This window comes from Anabrus simplex, chromosome 3 (genome assembly GCF_040414725.1).
Source record: "Anabrus simplex isolate iqAnaSimp1 chromosome 3, ASM4041472v1, whole genome shotgun sequence".
Taxonomy (NCBI): Eukaryota; Metazoa; Arthropoda; class Insecta; order Orthoptera; family Tettigoniidae; genus Anabrus; species Anabrus simplex.
Genome location: NC_090267.1, coordinates 505,181,409 through 505,199,959, shown reverse-complemented (window position 1 = coordinate 505,199,959; position 18,551 = coordinate 505,181,409). Strand labels below are relative to the sequence as shown.

The following is an 18,551-nucleotide window of genomic DNA, read 5'->3' as shown; positions in this document are numbered from 1 at the left end:
TTTTGTTTTGGAATTAAGGGAGAAAAATGATCCCTACATGTAATCTTGCATAGGTTGATTGTCAGAAATCAATATAAATATGATGGATACATCGTGTGGCCTGCGTGCTCGCACACAGTTCAACATGTTGCAGTCTCCGTTTGTCTGAATGAAATCCTAATTTTAAAAAAAGTGCTTTAGGATGATTGTAGGTTATAGGCCTAATACTTTTCTTCTTCTGTTTCCTATTTCCATGTATATATCTCACACTCTGATTTTTAAAATTGCAATTTAAGAATCTTGTATTTGGGTTGTTCCATAATCACTATATAGTAAGAATTTTCTTTAAGATACATTTGTGTATGACTGTGGACTAATTACCCATATACTTTTAGATTTTTAAACTCAAATTATTATGCAAAAAGTGAGATATATGCAAGTAGATATTGTAACTTGGAGTGCTGCTGTTCAATGCATTTTATACTCTCATTTCATCTGGAGTGAAATGAAAGGTTACTGCATGCTTGATGTTTTAGTTATCCCAGGTGTGATATTTCTTAGTTGGAGACATTTTCATTGAACAGTATTTGTATGCTAATTTAGAGATTGTTCATTGTTCATCTTGCTGTGTGTGTTTTTTATTATTTTTTTTTATTAAGGGCAAAATAACTTTGTCAGCAATTTAAATGAAAAGTGAAGTTGCTGAAAGCATCACTTAAGGGTGACACAACATTTTGGATTCATGTAACTGTAAATTCTCCAGTTCATCGAACACTAAATCTTACATATTATTAAACACACAAATAAACAAACATTCAAGCTCTTTAGGCCTTTTCAGTGTTGAATTACCATCCAGACAAGGGAGTACTGTTATACTTTGAAATGTGTGCCACAAGAATGGTGGTAATATGTTGCGAATTTATAACAATACCATCGATACATCATCATCATCATCATTTCCCCTTATCCAGCTCCTGCCGGGTTCGGGTTTTATGGCACTTCTCCATCTTCCTCTTTCCTTCTGCCATTCCTCTTCCACGATCCTGTTCCAATCTAAATTTCGTCTTCTTGTGCCGTTCTTCACTGATTCAATCCGCCTTGTTCTAGGTCTTCCTCTTGCCCTCACACTTTGCTTCCAGCACCTGTCTTGGAATTGTATTCTCCTCCATCCTCTTTACATGTCCAGACCACCTTAATTTATTCTTTTCAACTCTCTCATATAGCTTTCCTATCCCAACTTCCTTCCTAACATCTTCATTTCTTACACTGTCTTTCCTTGTCTTTCCTATCATACTTCTTAGGAATTTCATCTCACTAGCTTGAATTCTACTCTCTTGCCTGCTAGTCAAAGTCCAAGTCTCAGCTGCATAAGTCAGTACGGGTACATAGTACAATTTGTACATTATCTCTTTACTTTTCTTGGGTACTACTTTGCTCCAAGCAAGTTTTCTTACACTTTGGTAGAATGCATTACCCTGCTGTACGTTCCTGCTAATCTCCATGTCCACCCTAGCATTATGCATTAACAATTAAAATAAAAGAAGTTATGTAACAGTTCAACCTTTTCAGTACATGTAGAATTAGAAATGTTCAGGTTTTTCTTGATCTGTGAAGAGAAAAGAGGTGTTTTTTAAGGTTTTAGTTATTTTCTGGGTTTATTGCATGTGAGGAGGAGAATGGGTTTTTCTGACACAACCTTCATGAAATATAGGAGTAAGTTTAAAGGAAATGCATTGTTTTAGGAAGTCAATATCCTTTCCTAACTTAATAGAAGGCTTTACGTTTTGCTTGGTTAGCAAAAAATCTAAATTATGAAGATTTCTCTTATCATAGCCAGTTGGGTAAAACTGTATAAGACATAAATAATAATCACTTGTATTATCTGTAAGTTTTGTTATGTAGTATTTATCAATAGGGCCACTAATAATGTCGTCGTCTGCCACTACTTGTTTCCAAGAATACATTTTTCTCCTGCAATTCTTCTTAAAGTCTGCTGGCTCTGTGAAGATGTCTCTGATGACTGATCAAGCCAATCTTTGCATGAAACATCTAAAGGTGAATGGAGGGCATGGTTGGATATGACATAGGTATTTGATACTTAAATCGTGGGCCCCTTTTAAAATTACCATTTCACTCAGCATGAATAAACTTATGAATAGCCTAGACTATAGTATACCGAGCAGGTGGCCGTGCGGTTAGGGTTGTGCCGCTGTGAGCTTGCATTCGGAAGATAGTGGGTTTTAACCACACTGTCGGCAGTCCTGAAGATAGTTTTATGTGGTTTCCCATTTTCACTTTGATTTAGACCAATGATAGTCTCTGGTAAGACCAAAACTAGTTTTAACAAATATATGTAACTTTTTAAAGGTTACAACAAACAATATTAAATAGGTGGAAACCTTTAGCTTTTGTTTTACACTATGTTTCACCATATCCTACACATTTTCGATTGGCGACAGGTCCGGTGATCGAGCGGGCCAGGTCTGACATCCTGTAACAACAAGAAGGCACGTGTTCGTGCAGCAACATGTGGTCGCACATTGTCCTGCTGAAATATGGCGTCTGGCGTGTAGTTCAGAAAGGGTATGGTCATGGGTCGTAGGATGTCATTCACGTAGGTCAAACTGGTCATAGTGCCCTGGACAAGCACCAACTGTGATTTGTGGTTGTACCCAATAGCACCCCACACCATAAGGCCTTGAGGTGGTGCTCTATGTCTTGTGCTTATGCAGTCAATATGATGCCTCTTCCCCTGTCTGTGGTGAACCAAAATGTGGCCATCATTAACCCTCGAAGTGCTATCGTCTCACTACGAGACGATTTGGATCCTGGCTGAAGTGCTATCGTCTCGCGGTGAGACGATTCGTAAAATCGATATAACAACTCCTAAAATCGGTATAAAAATCTATTTTAGGCATATTCTCGCTGCGAAATGAAATTCTCTATCTGGTAGGAAGTGTACATTGGTCTTTGGTTGGGGAAATAAATCAGTAAGCGGCGATCTTGTCAACTGTGAACTGGTCTTGTCTACGTCTGCTCAAACTGCGCTGTTGCTTCGCGTGTTTGAAGGTTATTGTTTGCTAGCCGATTTTTTATTATTGTGTGGCTGATTTACTCTATTTTAATTGGTTTATTTTATTTAGTGATTATCATAATATAAACATGAGTGAATTAAGTGGTTCTAGTGCAATTAGAGAAGCATTGGAGGAGCTTGGGAGTGATGAAAGTGCAGTCGACATTGGTAATGTAGAAGATTTTCCTGATGATTTATCATTAGATGACTTTTCTTCTGGAAGTGGGGAAGAATATGACCCTAATTTAGATATCCGTAACTATAGTGATGCGTCAAGTAGTGATGTAGACAATCCAAACGTGCGAACCCTACCAGGCACATCTAGACCTAATGGCCCACCACAACAGACTCTCTCCGAGTCTTTTTACCTGTGACTTTTTATTATTCATTGAAGTTTCTATCATTATATATCATTGTGCGTGTAATGAAATTTGGCTCATTTTGTATATCTTAAAATTTAATTTCAGATAATGTAGTGCTTGTTACCAACCTCAAAAATTGGAATTTTAACATTAAAAAAAAAAATTTGGCTAATCATCCATTATACTTTTACTGGATTCTTGTAAGTAAAATATCCTACTATTATCTTATTCTTTAGTTCTTCCTGAACAAATTGATATATAATATGCCATATGTAGTTACGAATTTGTATTTATTATAATGTTTTTTAAATGTATCTGCACACTGCCTTAAGAATGCTCAGCACTTAAGAGTGAAACCATCAGCACTTGGAGGGTTAAAAAACAAAACAAAAAAAAACCTGGATTCGTCCGAAAACACTATCTGCTGCCGTTATCCCCAGTGACGACGTTCCATACACCATTGCAGTCCAGCATGTTTATGCACATTAGTCAGAGGTGGGCGTAAAAGTGGACGATGCGCCGGTAACCCAGACCTTAATAAACGGCGATGAACTGTCACTCTTGATAGTGTACGATGTGATACACTGTTCCACCAGAGGCGAAGAGGACACAGATCTCTCCTGCAATGCCATTCGGATGAGGTGTCGATCTTCTCGGGGGGTGGTCTGGGTGATGCAACCAGACCCGTCTCATCATGTTCTACGGCCTTCAGTGAACCATTCTGTACACACCCGTTGCACTGCCGACACACTTCGTCCCACACGAGCAGCAATTTCCCGGATGGATGCATCACGTTCTCTCATGCCAATAATGCGCCCTCTTTCAAACTCACTCATTTGATGGTACGGTTCTCGCTTACATCTGTGAGGCATCCTGCACGTCTGCTCAAGTCACACAGATCCATTACCTTCGGTTTATAGGGACAACGAGAGCCGCAGGCACATTTTACCAGTCGGTGGTGGTGCGCCAAGATATCGATGTTGACCTTGAAACTGAGGGCCGACATGGTTCAAATCCTAACCATTTCTTCAGAACATACTAATGCACAGGTCCTGTGAATATGAACTTCCTATCTCTAGTCTTTCAAGGTGTTCTGGTTTTTATGAACATGTGTATACCATAACATTTGAATATTGAATGTATGTGTAACCATGAAGAGTTTCCTGGAGTTAATCCTTCTCGTATGCAGTACTATAGAGGTGATTTCTAACAATTTGGACAGAGCCTTTAATGGCAAAGATGGGTAAATCACAGTACAGATTCGTGGGAATGCCCACACTTTTGAAGAACTCAACCAAGAATTTTGATATGGGTGCTCTTGCTCCGATGAAAAGTTCTACAACGCTTATACAGGAGATGTATGATTCTTTGAAGTAGCTGCTGGTTGGTTCATAGATGGCTTGCTTCTCCGCATCTACCTCTGCTGGCTGACTTGAGCCGACCTCACATACAATGGTGGTGTCCAGAATATATGTAAACTCTTTTTCTCTGTCAATTGCGATTATATCTCTTGTCCAGTTGCTTCCACTGTCAGCAACATCTGGCACCTCTCTATATACCTGGTAACCTTTCTGGGAGAATGCTGCTCCCTCATGGACATGAGCTAGGGTTTCAGGCTCACTGCAGCGTCTGGAGTGGACTCCATCTCGGCTACGTCCAGGCAGGGCCCGTACAGGAACCACAACACGTCTTTCCACACTGATCCGGAGAGTCCATTTAGCCGGTGTGTATTCCTGATAGAAGATGACTCGTTTACCATGAGTTCTTAATGCACACCATTTGCTATACTTTTTTCCCCTAAGCATTTCTCTTAACTTCCTTGCGCTAAGTTCTTCGAGTTGGGTGTTATCTGCATTTCTAATTTACACGATTATGTGCATTTTCAGGGTGAAGGCTAACGATTTTTGAGTCGGCATTCGGTTTTGTTTCGTTTTGCCATGAGAACGATGGCCATCGACTTGGAGGTGGTTGTACAATATAACTATTTATAATAGTTTATTTAAATCCGCCTTGATCAATACACTCATTAAATGAAAGAAACATTATTTATTAAACCATACATGTTTCGGGAAATCTCAACCATTCCCTTCATCAGTGGTTAGATCAAAGAATAACATAATATGACACAATCTTTTGTTTTACAATTTGAAGGAGTATTGTGTCCCAATACATCATGTCAAAGAGTAAAGAGAACTTATGAAATATTATAAAAATGATCAATACATACAATTTTGGTTGAACTGAATGAGAAACACTATACAAATTTATGATCTTCAAGTTCTTCTTCTTTTTGTTCCTTAAATGATTATATGCTAGCCTAAACAGTGGGTTATCTTCTGTACTTTTCTCATTTAAACTTGATTCAGAATTACATTTTTGTGTAAGGTAAATTTCTAAATTTTCCAAAACATTCATTAGTTTTCCCTTTTTGGTCGAATGTAATAATTTCATGTCATTGGAAATGTCTGTAAATTTATGATTCATTTCAACCATATGTTCTCCCATTGCCGAATATCTTTTATGTTTGACCGCATTAACGTGTTCTTTGTACCTTATAGCCAAACTTCTTCCGGACTGTCCAATGTATCGTTGTTTACATGTTTGGCATGTTAATTTGTAAATTCCTGATTTATTAAATATACATTTATTCTCTATTTTATCTGAATTGAAAATTATCTTATTAGTATTATTATCCGTTTTGTATGTGACATTGATGTTCTTTTTTCTGAAAATTTTAGCCAGTTGATAAGAGTGCTTATTTCGAAAAGTTAGAACTATGAATTTCTTTTTCTCTTTTCTCTCTTTAATTAAAGTTGTTTTAGGTTCATTTTTCACTTTATTTATCATTCTATTAATAAATCTGTTGGAATATCCGTTGCTACGAGCGATTTGATGGATTATATTTATCTCTCTATTATAATTCTTCTTAGACATAGGTATGTTCATAGCTCTATTAATTAAACTGTAAAATGTTGCCTTTTTATGTTGACCTGGATGATTGGAGTCATTTCTGATAATAGTATCTGTTTGAGTAGCTTTTCTGAAAATTTGGAAATCAAAATGACCAGAATTTCTAGTAACTGTCAAATCTAAAAAATTTAAAGTCCTATCATTTTCAGATTCCATCGTAAAATGCACTTGTCTGTTCAAAGTATTTAAATACTGTAATATACCATCAGGTTTAACTTTTCGTTCATCGATAATAACAAATATATCATCGACGTATCTCAACCATGTAATCAATCCATCTATTTTATCCACTATTTTATTATATTCCATGTAATCCATGAATATGTTAGCTAAAATACCTGAAGCTGGCGAACCCATTGCTAGGCCTTTAGACTGTTTGTAAATTTTGTTGTCAAAAACAAAATAGTTATTTTCCAAAGTAAATTCTAGTAATGTTAAAAATTCTTCAATTTCCACCTTGCTTAATTTGCTGTGTTGCATTAAATTCTTTCTTACTATTTGTATAGTATCTACAATAGGAATGTTGGAGTACATATCTTTGATATCCAAACTATGTATCGTGTAGTAGTCTGTTAGCTCAATGTTTTTAATTCTGTTACAAAAGTCAATAGTATTAATTAGGTGTGTCTGGCTATAAAACTTATAGTGTTCTTTTAAAAATATTTGTATGAATTTGGCCGTCTTATATACTGGACTATTTCTGAAATTAACTATTGGTCTAATAGGAATTTCTTGTTTATGAATTTTCGGTAGTGCCTTTAAAGTAGGTATTTCTGGGTTCATGTTAATTAAACAGTTAGTATCTTTGGAGTCTAATAAAAAAGTTATGTTATTGAGAATTTGTTTAAGTTTTTTCTGCATAGAAGACGTGGGATCTTTTTTTATCAATTCAAAATTATTGCTAGTTAGAAAATTCTTAGTCTTTTCAATATAATCCTGTCTTCCTATCAGTACAATGGTATTACCTTTATCAGCTTTTGTCACAACAATATTATTATTATCTATCTTATTCTTCAATAATTTGATATTCTTATTCAACTCCTCATGGTTCTCTACCGTATGTTCTATCATATTGGATAATGTTCTACTAACTTCGTATCTAAGAGGAATTTGTTCATCAACTGGTAGGTTAGCTATGGCCACTTCAGTTTCAGCTATTAATTTAACAAAATCTTTTCTATTACTATAATTCTCCTTTTCCCAATTGAATTTAGGCCCCTTACTTAAAATGTTAATTTCATTACTATCAAATTGAACTTGGGTTAGATTTCTAAGAGGTTCAAAAAACTTGTGTTCATTATCATTCAGAATAATAATAATATTGTTGTGACAAAAGCTGATAAAGGTAATACCATTGTACTGATAGGAAGACAGGATTATATTGAATATGCTGATGGAGTCCTCTCTCGTATCTTCTTTGCAATGGAGACGATGCCCATCTGTTGTTTATTGTGTTGTTGTACAGGGTGACACCCAATGACCAGCAAGCCGTCTGTATCTCCATCATGTGGGAACAGTGCTCAGCGGATTTGGTGGTTGGCTCACATTCAGTTCCGTATAATGTAACTGAACAAATCATTGTCTGATAGATTTTGGACTTCATTTAAATTGGCATTTTCTTGTCACAATTGACCCGTGCGACTTCTTTCAATCGCAACCAGGTTGTTAACTATTGCCTGCACATCACTTTGAAGGTGGGATCACCAGTATTGGTTGCAAGTTCACTTCTTCAGATCATCGGTATGTATTTTGATAGAACTTGCTCTGGAAATGGTTTTCAGGGACAGTATTTGGCCAGAGACCAAACCAGCCAGGCTTGGACTTGTCAGTGCAGTTTTTCACTGGTGGTAACCATGAGCAAAACTTTGTCTGCATCCACTGAGTTCCATGATGCATTTTGTTGCATGATAGTGACCATGACCAGAGCGAAAAGGTATAGTGAGAGTGCTGAACAATGGTGAACTCCTACCTTCACAAAGAAGGATATCGCATTCTGCTACTATTGTTGATGTATAACATCTAAACTCAGTTTACAAGCAGCTCAGGAATCCCATGATTGCTCAGTGCATAGCAGATCATCCCATAGGGCACCTAGTCAAACGGCTTTCTCCAGATCGAGGAAGGCTATGTGCTGCCACTTTTTCTTTTTGTAATGTTTCTCCAGGAGCTGGCAACCAGCAAAAATCACGTCAGTTGTTCTGCAGTCGTTTCATATAGCCACATTGGTGCAACTGGACAATTCCATGAAGGCATTGGTCAATAATTCATTCAAAGATTGTATTGGATGGTAGGGACCTGCATTCTTTGTTTTATTTTTTGGTAGAAATCGGGGTTATTATTGTAGAATTTTGCGTTATTTTTAATAATGTTATGTTTTGAGATTTTAAAATTGCCTTTTCATGTAAATAAATTATTGAGAAACAATATGGAGTATTCTAGAGAGACACATTTTTATCATTCAGTTATCACTGAAGAGGGCATAATATGAAAGAAAAATACATAATATTCTTTTTTTCTAACTGTCAAAGGAGAACATTGTCACTTTCCTGTTGCAACGCAAGTCGCTCAAAACTCCTGAGTAGCAAGAAGAGAAACATTCGCAGTCAACATAACTAAACTCAGGATGACTGTCAAGCAAACTAAGCAGAACTTTCACAATATTTATTTTTCCATCTTGCATTTTGATTGGTTTGTTCTGGAAGTTCACTATACCCTTTTGTGATCGCCGAGTCATTCTCATTTTTAAAGAATGGAATAGACTTCTTTTTTGTTTTTTTTGTTTTGTTTTTGTTTTTACTAGTGCTGAATCAACATTACTGTTAATGACGAATACTGGACTAAACAATTCAAGTGCTGAATACAATTTCGTAAATGCCAACGGTGCAGCGTTTTTCACAGCTGATCTAACACATCCTTGAACATGTGCACTTCTGGTCCAATTTAGCTTCTCTTCTGTTTCACTATAACAATTCCCTTCTTTCGCTTGTTTGAAATTTTGCAATACTATTATGGGTTTTCCATCAAGTGTAGGACTTGTGAATATGCATCCCACCAAATTTAACCGGTGTCCCCAACATTGAATGTGAACTGCATCCTCTCGAGGAAGGCACTTGGGGAACTGAAGTACTTTGACATGTATCTTGCACTGCCGCTTTCCAGTCCCAGTATATTGTCAAAGTTAATAGAGTACTTCTGTGCAGAATTGTCTGGCTCCATGGCTAAATGGTTAGCGTGCTGGCCTTTGGTCCCAGGGGTCCCAGGTTCGATTCCCGACAGGGTCAGGAATTTTAACCATCATTGGTTGATTTCTCTGGCAGGGGGCTCATCATGATGCGCAGGTCGCCTATGGATGTCAAGTCAAAAGACCTGCACCTGGCAAGCTGAACATGTCCTCGGACACTCCCGGCACTAAAAGCCATACACCATTTCATTTCATTGTGCAAAATTAAGTATTGCCCTGCTGCATGATTTTGCATCAGCTGCTTTCAGAATATGTACATTGCAACATACAACTATTGCTCTGTTTTTTGTTCAAGAGGTCGAATTAACACAACAAATACATACCGACACAACTGATCTGTCGTTTCTTCACCTGTTGACCTGTTTCTACTCTGAGCAGTGGACCATACAGTGCTTCTCTCTTAACAATCTGACTTGTGGCAAATTTCTAGCACCTGTTAAAACAATATATTAGGAATTAATGTTATAAAGTTCCATCTGAAGTGAAAAATAATAATAATACCAGAATAATAATAATAATAATATAATTTTGACAGTAATCTATTCAGCATACCTTCAATGAATGAATGATTTCATTCTTTAATAGCAGGGTGCTGCAATTTCTCTAGGTAAATTTGCTTTCAGAAAATACTGCAGTCCTCTTGCAATAATTTTTTTAAAATTTGCAGCAATATTACACTGTACAATACTCCGTTGCCTCTTTTGACAAGATGATCTCTTCACTTGGTATTTCTCACTTCACACATGCTTGGTACATGTATCTTTTCTATCCCAAGATATCGTACAGTTACGGCAATGACACATTATGGTTTTTGAATCGGATGCACATAATCTGTCATTTTTAAATTCAAGGGCCCTTTCCTTTTCATTAATGCTCACCTTTGGCATAGTACTAGCTGTAACAGAACATTGAGAGAAAACAGCAAGACCTACCAGCTTCTTGGCAGAATGACGCACACGCATGAGTCGAGTTGATGGAGTGGCAGAAGAGTTGACCTTGTAAGACTGTGATGGACACGATGGTCTATTCTGGTGGTGGAAAAACCTTTATAAGAAGGCAAACACTGTTAATTCACATTATTATCCATATACAATTTATAAAGTGGACATATTCGCGTTATTGTCTCATTTAGTTTTATTTCGCGAAATAAATCTTTCCAATTTTGGAATTGTTAACGTTATGTATATGTAACCATTTCCCAAGCATTTTAGTTTACAGTGGCATTGAAAAGGTCTGCTAGCCAGTCAGTTAGCAAGTCGTTTGGGACAAGGTGCTTTTAAATTTTTCATGTTACTAATGGCTTTATCAGCATCTTAAAGTGAGATTTCTGAGAGTGGATCAGTGTCCAAAGAGCCATCTGGTGTTAGTAGATGGGTGAAAATACAGTGGAGGACTATATTTAAAGTTTTTTCCTTTTAATTCCAATGCAGATTAGAGTCCAGAGGTTCTTTCTTTTTTCTCTAACAGTTAGTTTAATTTTTGCAAAGATGCTAATAGTATACTGTATATACTTTCAGGTACGACGAAAGCAGCCACTCCACAAGCAGTGACGCTGAACCACTCAGGGAGAATCCTTAACACAGCAGCCTTACCTGCCTCGACGTCATCCTCAGTGAGAAGGCTTTCTGGAACAAATGACACTAATGCTGCTGGAAATGCTTCCAACCTTGGTCTGTCTATGCCAGGCCTTTCTGCTCTCTTGGCTGGTAAGTGATTTTATTTGTTATTTCTTACTTTGCACGAAGTTCTAACTGTTCTACAGTGAAACCTCTCACTTATGAGCATCTACATGCGGAGGTGTCCTTGTCCAATCAGACTGTATAAATGTATAACATGTGTTATGAATATCTTCTCTCTATAAACAAAAGTTATTACTTCTAAATAACATTAATGCCTCAAAATTTTGAATTAAAGAGTCAAAAGAAAGGAAATCATGAAGTATTTAAAGATTATAATATTTATTCACAAATGTTAATGCACTACAAAGTTCCCTTAAAAAGCAGTCGGGCTTGTCCGTCTGCTACACTTTACATTAGCTGTCCTCACGCCGATGTCGTAATATGTAATAGTTCTGTATCGTATTGTATTTATTTGAGTCTTTCCTACAGATAATTTATCTGTAAGTACTGTACATAAACACTGCATGAACTCACTCAATAACTTCAACTTTAATAAAAGTTTATAATTTTCATATTCCGTATTGATGATGATATAACTGTTGTAGATAAATGAGGTAATCGACCTAATCAATACAATGTAAAATTAGTACTTCACTTTATTTTAATCATGTTACTAGTTTCGGCCTATTGATATTAGGCCATCATCAGCTACAAGATCTTAAAATACTTTGAAAAAAAATTAATTGGCCATACATATAACAAAAACAGATAGCATAATACTTGAAAATAGTTCTGATCCAATATTCACTATCCACTAAAATAAGTCACTGTCTTGATAGTTGATCTAATTTAACATAAATCTATTCTATCTTAATTTTCCACCTATTGCTTTTAATTTTATGCAAGTGTTCAGTAAATTATTTATATATCTTCAAGACAGTGATTTATATTTATTAAAGTATACCAACAGATCATAAGAATTTTCAAGTGTTGTGTTACATCCTACAGCTTATCTGTAAGAAAATAATCAATTATAAATAATAATATTATTTGTTTTATGTCTCAGTAACAACATTTACAGTTTTCGGAGACTCCAATGTGCCAGAAATTTGTCCCACAGGAGTTCTTTTACGTGCCAGTAAATCTACGTAGAGCTGTAGCGTAGTCACGATTGCACGATGGGGAAGGGTTATGGTTCCAAAATGATGATAGAACACAGTGAAGGTGCCTGTGTGGTGTGCACATGCAAGGCTTGTTATTATAAGGACACTGATACAAGTGAATTATGTTGATATTCAGACTGCAGTACACTACAATTATCTGTGGAACGCATAGGTGATGAAAAGAAGGTACAGTCTCAAAATTAATTTAAAACTTTAACAAAGGTTATATTTCTTTAGAATTTCAAAAATCAACTAATAACAACATAACAGGTACAATTAGCAATTTTGAAACAAGTCAAGGAGTATACAATATTAGTGAATTCAACAGGTCCTGGGGTTCAAGCCCCTCGCTTTACAATTCTTGAGCTCCCAGCTCAAATTTACAAAGAGCACAAATTTATTCAAGAGCAGAAATCCCCTAATTCAAGAGCACTTGCTCTCCAAAAATACATTATCTAGCCTTCCAGAGGCACTTGTTACAATTACAAAACTTGAAAAAGAGCAAACAGGCTCTCAGTTTCTTACTGCCTACTCAGGGCAACATTCCATCAATCTCTGGTCTCTCAAACCGCCATTTACAAATGGAACTAATTTTTACAGGGGTATAAAATACCCAACCTACTGGGCCTTCATGGAATAAGAATAACAGGTTAAATTAATGGCCCGAACACAAAATGAATGGAGGTGTGTACATGCACTCCTAGATATGAACACTAAAAGAAACCTAAGGAACTCTAGGCCAATGAAACAGGGGCTATTCCCAAACTACTGAGGCGACTCGTTTAGAAATTACTTTACCACATTACAGAATGAAAAACCGTTATAAAACGTAGTCACCTCAAACCAAGATGAAGGGGAGCTCGAGAGGGTAATTCACTCTCTATCCCCGATTTAAAGTCAAAGTGTTACATAACAAAAGAGTCGGACCTTTCCCTCGGGTTAAAGTGCGGAGGTAGCAAGAAAGAAAGAAGTTATGTGGCCATTACCTTGAAGATGTTCTGTTGACCGATGAAAGGCCGCCCGCCTCCTGCTTTGACACACACACTCAGTAAGATGACGATCATTTGGCCAAGAAATGAGAAAAGCCGCAGTTTATAAACCCTCAGGGAAGGTTCAAGATCATTCAAGAAAAAACTAGCCACACCCTCTCAATTTTATTGGTAGATTTCAAAAGTAACACTTAGAATCAAACAAGAAGCCTGTGATAGGTGGAAAATTAATTACAGAAATTAGGGATTGGCTAGATTTAAAAACTGGGGCATAGCCCTAGTGTAGGCACTCCACTCACTCCGCTTGCTGTACACGGAAGCTCTGCGGCCGGTGATGCTCTTTTATTTTTAGTTCACGGGATTGCCGATAGAAACGTCCTTTACGATCTGCCTGTGATCTGCGAATTGTTGCCAACTGTTAAGGAAATGTCCAGCGGACTGTTGCAAAATTGGTTTTAGGTTACAACCACTAAATTACTTTTTTTCTTGCCGTGCGGGCAGTATGCGCCACCGCGATAGTTAAGAGCCTCTCGAAGGGAGTGTGGCCCCCAAAGGGGGTCATTGTTCTCATGATAGAGCTTGGCCTGGATTTGGAAAGATAGGTTACAGCTACTAAATTACATATTTTTCTTGGTGTGTTTCTTGCTGCGTTTTTATTCTGCGCGGGTTTGTAACGGAACGAGCGAGTTATGAATTATGGGAATTACGTCATGTCGGCCAATGGTCGTGCTCGTAGCTGGCCAGCTAATGGTCGATGGCGTGTGAAAACTTTCGTTCTGTTATAAAATTAAACATACATTTTTGGGCGGGTTGGTGGGTCCCTGGCGTTGGTAATGAACACATCTCTCTTCTAAAAGGATTTTAAGATACAATTCATATATATTTCTTCGTGAAGTTGTGTGTTATATACTGGAGTGCCTAGGGTAGGGCACTACCAAAACTGGCGGAAAGAAAAAGGAAATATTGCCAACCCAAAAATAAATGAACATCAATCAGTTACAAAAACCCAGAAATACAAAACTTCTTTAAATTAAAACTTCTTACACTTTGCACTAGGGTGTGTGATCATAGTTTTTTGGTAATGTCATCTGTGGAGAAATGTCCAGTTTAGGAAACTTCACAATAACAAAATTACATCATATTTCTGTGGTGACATCTTCTGAGTAAAGTTCTAAGTTGGTGTAGTTTCAGTTTCACTGTTTTACCAATAGAGGAGTTCATTTAGGCGCTGAATTTGAATGCACGGCGTTGGAGTGTACCTCCCGGTACAATTATTATTATTATTATTAATTGTTTTACACCCACATTGGAGCACTTTAATCAATCCATATACATTTAAGTCTTAAGAGTATTAACTACAAATTTGGCTCATGTTTCTTTTTTGCTCCCAGAACTCTTCATTTCTTTCTGACCTGGCTGCCCTTTCTTCGTCAGTTATGGTGTACCGTTTGCGTATAAACGTTTTCATTTTTTTTCTCAAGTATCTATTTCTCAGGATCCTCTTCTCGGTCTTCAATTTGCTGGATTGTCAAGCCTAATTCATCTAAATCATCTTGTACTTCTTTGAACCAATTATTCTTGGTTTTACTTTTCCAAAAGTAGTTGAAAAGATGTTTCAGTACCCTGGTTTTTGTTAGTGTTGATATGTGGCAGAAAAATGCAACCCTCCTTTTCCGCATTGTGTCTGTTATTGACTCAGTTACTTGGTATAAAACTTCATTAGGTAATAATCGCCCTTGTCCATCTACTTGGTGTTTTTTGTTTATGATTGATCTGTCTTCTGTAATTTATCTGTTGTTATTTTGGTGTTCAAATTGAATGTTTCACTAGCATAGGTAGGTTCAGGTTTGATAATGAAGTTGTAGTGTTTGAATTTTGCATTTATCGAGAGAGATTTCTTCTTGTAGGTTGGCCAAGTTATACGTTGTGCTTGTTTCAATTTAGTTGTTCTGTTTTCTACTGATACTTTCTCGTTTAAGTTCCAAGTAATAATTTCCCCAAGATACTTCAATTTATTTACAATTTTAATTTGTTTGATACCGGGCGAGTTGGCCGTGCGCGTAGAGGCGCGCGGCTGTGAGCTTGCATCCGGGAGATAGTAGGTTCGAATCCCACTATCGGCAGCCCTGAAGATGGTTTTCCGTGGTTTCCCATTTTCACACCAGGCAAATGCTGGGGCTGTACCTTAATTAAGGCCACGGCCGCTTCCTTCCAACTCCTAGGCCTTTCCTATCCCATCGTCGCCATAAGACCTATCTGTGTCGGTGCGACGTAAAGCCCCTAGCAAAAAAAAAAAAATTTGTTTGATGTTATCCAGTGTGATACGTCGTGTTTCAACCTTGAAGGATGTCATCATTTCCGTCTTTTCAAATGAGATTTGTAGTCCGACTTTTGCTGCTATTTTTTTTCGAGTTTTTCCATTTGGTATTTTGCCTCTTCCACAGTATTTGCAAGCAGTGCAAGGTCATCTGCAAATGCCAGGCAGTTGAGTGTGATATTTTTCCAATCTTGATGTTTGGTTGGCATTTCTTAGTCCACTCTCGCATGATTTCCTCCAGTGTGCAATTAAATAGTAATAGTAAGAGACCGTCACCCTGTCGAAGTCCAGTCCGGATTTCAAATGATTCAGACAACTCCCCTCTGAATTTAACTTTTGATTTAGTGTTCTTAATTGTAATTCCAATAAGGTTGATAAGTTTCTGGCGTAATCCAAATTCCTTGAGGATTTTAAGTAATGACTCATGATGGATGCTATCACACGCTTTCTTGAAGTCAACAAAAGTGATGACTAATTGTTTCTCACTCTTTAATGTTCGATGATCCACTTAAGACTAATGATTTGATCTGGACAACTTCTTCCAGGTCGAAATCCTCCCTGATATTCTCCAAGTTCTTGGCCGAGTTGTTCCTGAATTCTTGTTAGGATAATTCTAGACAGGTTCTTATATGTGACATCAAGTAAAGAAATCCCCCGGTAATTATATGGATCACCCGTTTTGTGTATTGGATGAATTATAACTGTGTTCCATTCTTCAGGCAGTTGTTCAAAATTCCAGATATCTATGAAGTATTTTTGGAGGTTTTGAAGTGTTTGTTTATTTGCATTCATCCACAGATCTGCAACCACTTGATTCTCTCCTGCTGCCTTGTAGTTCTTGAGCCAACCAATCGCTTTGATTACTTCATTGAAATCTGGTGGTATAACCTTTTGTAGACTTATTTTAATTTTTGGATCAGGATCAAATTTTAAGTAATCTTTTGGTTCCTCAGCATTTAGTAATTCTTTGAAGTGGTTGGCTAGAATTTTGGCATTTTCTTGATTATTGTATGCTAGTTTCCCTTGTTTATTTTTCATCGTGAGTGTGAGTGGAGTATACTTTGATTGGTATTGTCTAAATGTCCTGTAATAGTCACTTGTCTTCTGTTGTTTGAATGGCTCATCTATGATGTTCAGGTTTTCCTTTTGAAATTGCATATTATAATTTGCTTGAGATGTCGCGTTCCCTATCATCTCTTCTGAGATTCATACTACTGATGATCACCTTTGAATGTTGGCACCTCTGCAAGAACTTTCAGGCTACTTTCCACATCAGAGGACTTTAAGTGGAAGGAACATTTTAATGCAGTTATGTAATATATTATGGACCTTTTAACATTCAAAGGCCACGAAGCTACTACGCTGGTGTAGAAGGGGGAGAGGTGATACTCTCAAGTGGCACATCCCAGGTGGAGGATAGGGGGGTCCTAACTGACTTGCCGGAGGACTTGAGTGAAATAAGCTAGCTCCCGCGGACCAAACACACAAACGCCTGTGGATGAGGGATGAAGAATACACCCGTGGTATCCCCTGCCTGCCGTAAAAGGCAACTAAAAGAGGCGACCAAGTAATGATGTGATTACTTGTGATTAGTGGCCTTTTATGAAAAACACCATGGATCAATGTTACTTGCGACTCGTACCACTGCGAGGAAAACCATCGATCTACGTTACGTAGGAGCAGTACCATTATGCGAGAAACACTACGGCTCTGGGCGTTGTTTCTGATAATGGTCATCGTGTGTATTTCACCGGTCAATTCCACTGTGTTCAGATTGGGTCTGCGTTATCTATGAGTAGTACCACTTTATAAGGAACACCATGGGTCTACGTTGCCTTAGTGCCACTAAGTGAGAAACACCACAGGTTTGGCTGGCACCCGTGATTGGAACCACTATGTGAGTAAAACCATGGGTCTGCGTTGCCTGAGAGTAGTAGTACCATTATGTGAGGAACACCATGGGTTCGTGTTGTCTGTGGGCGTTGCCATAATCTGTGATATACCATGGGGCTACATTGCCTATGATTAGTAGCACTATGTGAGCAACACCATGAGTATACGTGGCCTGTGATTATTTCCACTAAGTGAGGAATACCAGCGCTCGTGATTAGTCACACTATGTGAGGAACACCATGGTTCTGCATTCCTTGTGAGTAGTACCCTTATGTGCGAAACACCATAGATTTTTGTTATCTGCAAGTGGTGCCATTGTGTGTGACATACCATGGGTCTACATTACCTGTGATTAGTACCACTGTAAGAGGAACACTATGGTTCTGCTATACCAGTGATTAGTACCATTATGAGGGGCCGGTGACCTGGATTTTGGACCCCTTTAGATTAGTATCATCCCAGTACTTGCGGCATTGTGAATAGGATCCTCTGATCCTTTTTGTTTCACGATCATTTTTTCATAGTCATTTGTTTTAGACTCTAGTCAATGGATACATTTTGATGTTTTACTTTTCATTTCGCTCACCTCGTACCATTAGGGGCCAATGACCTAGCTGTTAGGCCCCTTTAAACAACAAACATAATCATCATCAACGTTCAAAGGACTGCTGGTCCAAGTTAAACATTCTGTTGCTTTTAGTGCATAACCTTTTGATTTGGCACTCATAAAGCTTTTAGTTAAAAAGAACACTTTCATATACTATACTTTTTTATAAGAACTTTTTACCACATAAGAATAGGGTCTTCTGATGAAGCATTTTATTTGTTTTAGTAAAACGTACAATTTGTTTATTGTAATGTAAGTGTAGTTGAGGATGGCCCTTTGGTCCAAAACGTATCCTACTAAATTAACTGTCTAATGATTTTTTGCAATTTAAAATATGA

General features: G+C 37.5%; 1 protein-coding gene across 1 annotated transcript in view; it reads left to right on the top strand.

Annotated features, from left to right (window-relative positions):
* Positions 1-18,551, top strand: part of Spt20 — a 338,912-nt gene that overhangs the window by 152,359 nt on the left and 168,002 nt on the right. The window contains exon 10 of the mRNA XM_067143670.2: positions 11,143-11,331. Coding sequence (XP_066999771.2) covers positions 11,143-11,331 — 189 coding nt within the window. The remainder of the gene's footprint in view (positions 1-11,142; positions 11,332-18,551) is intronic.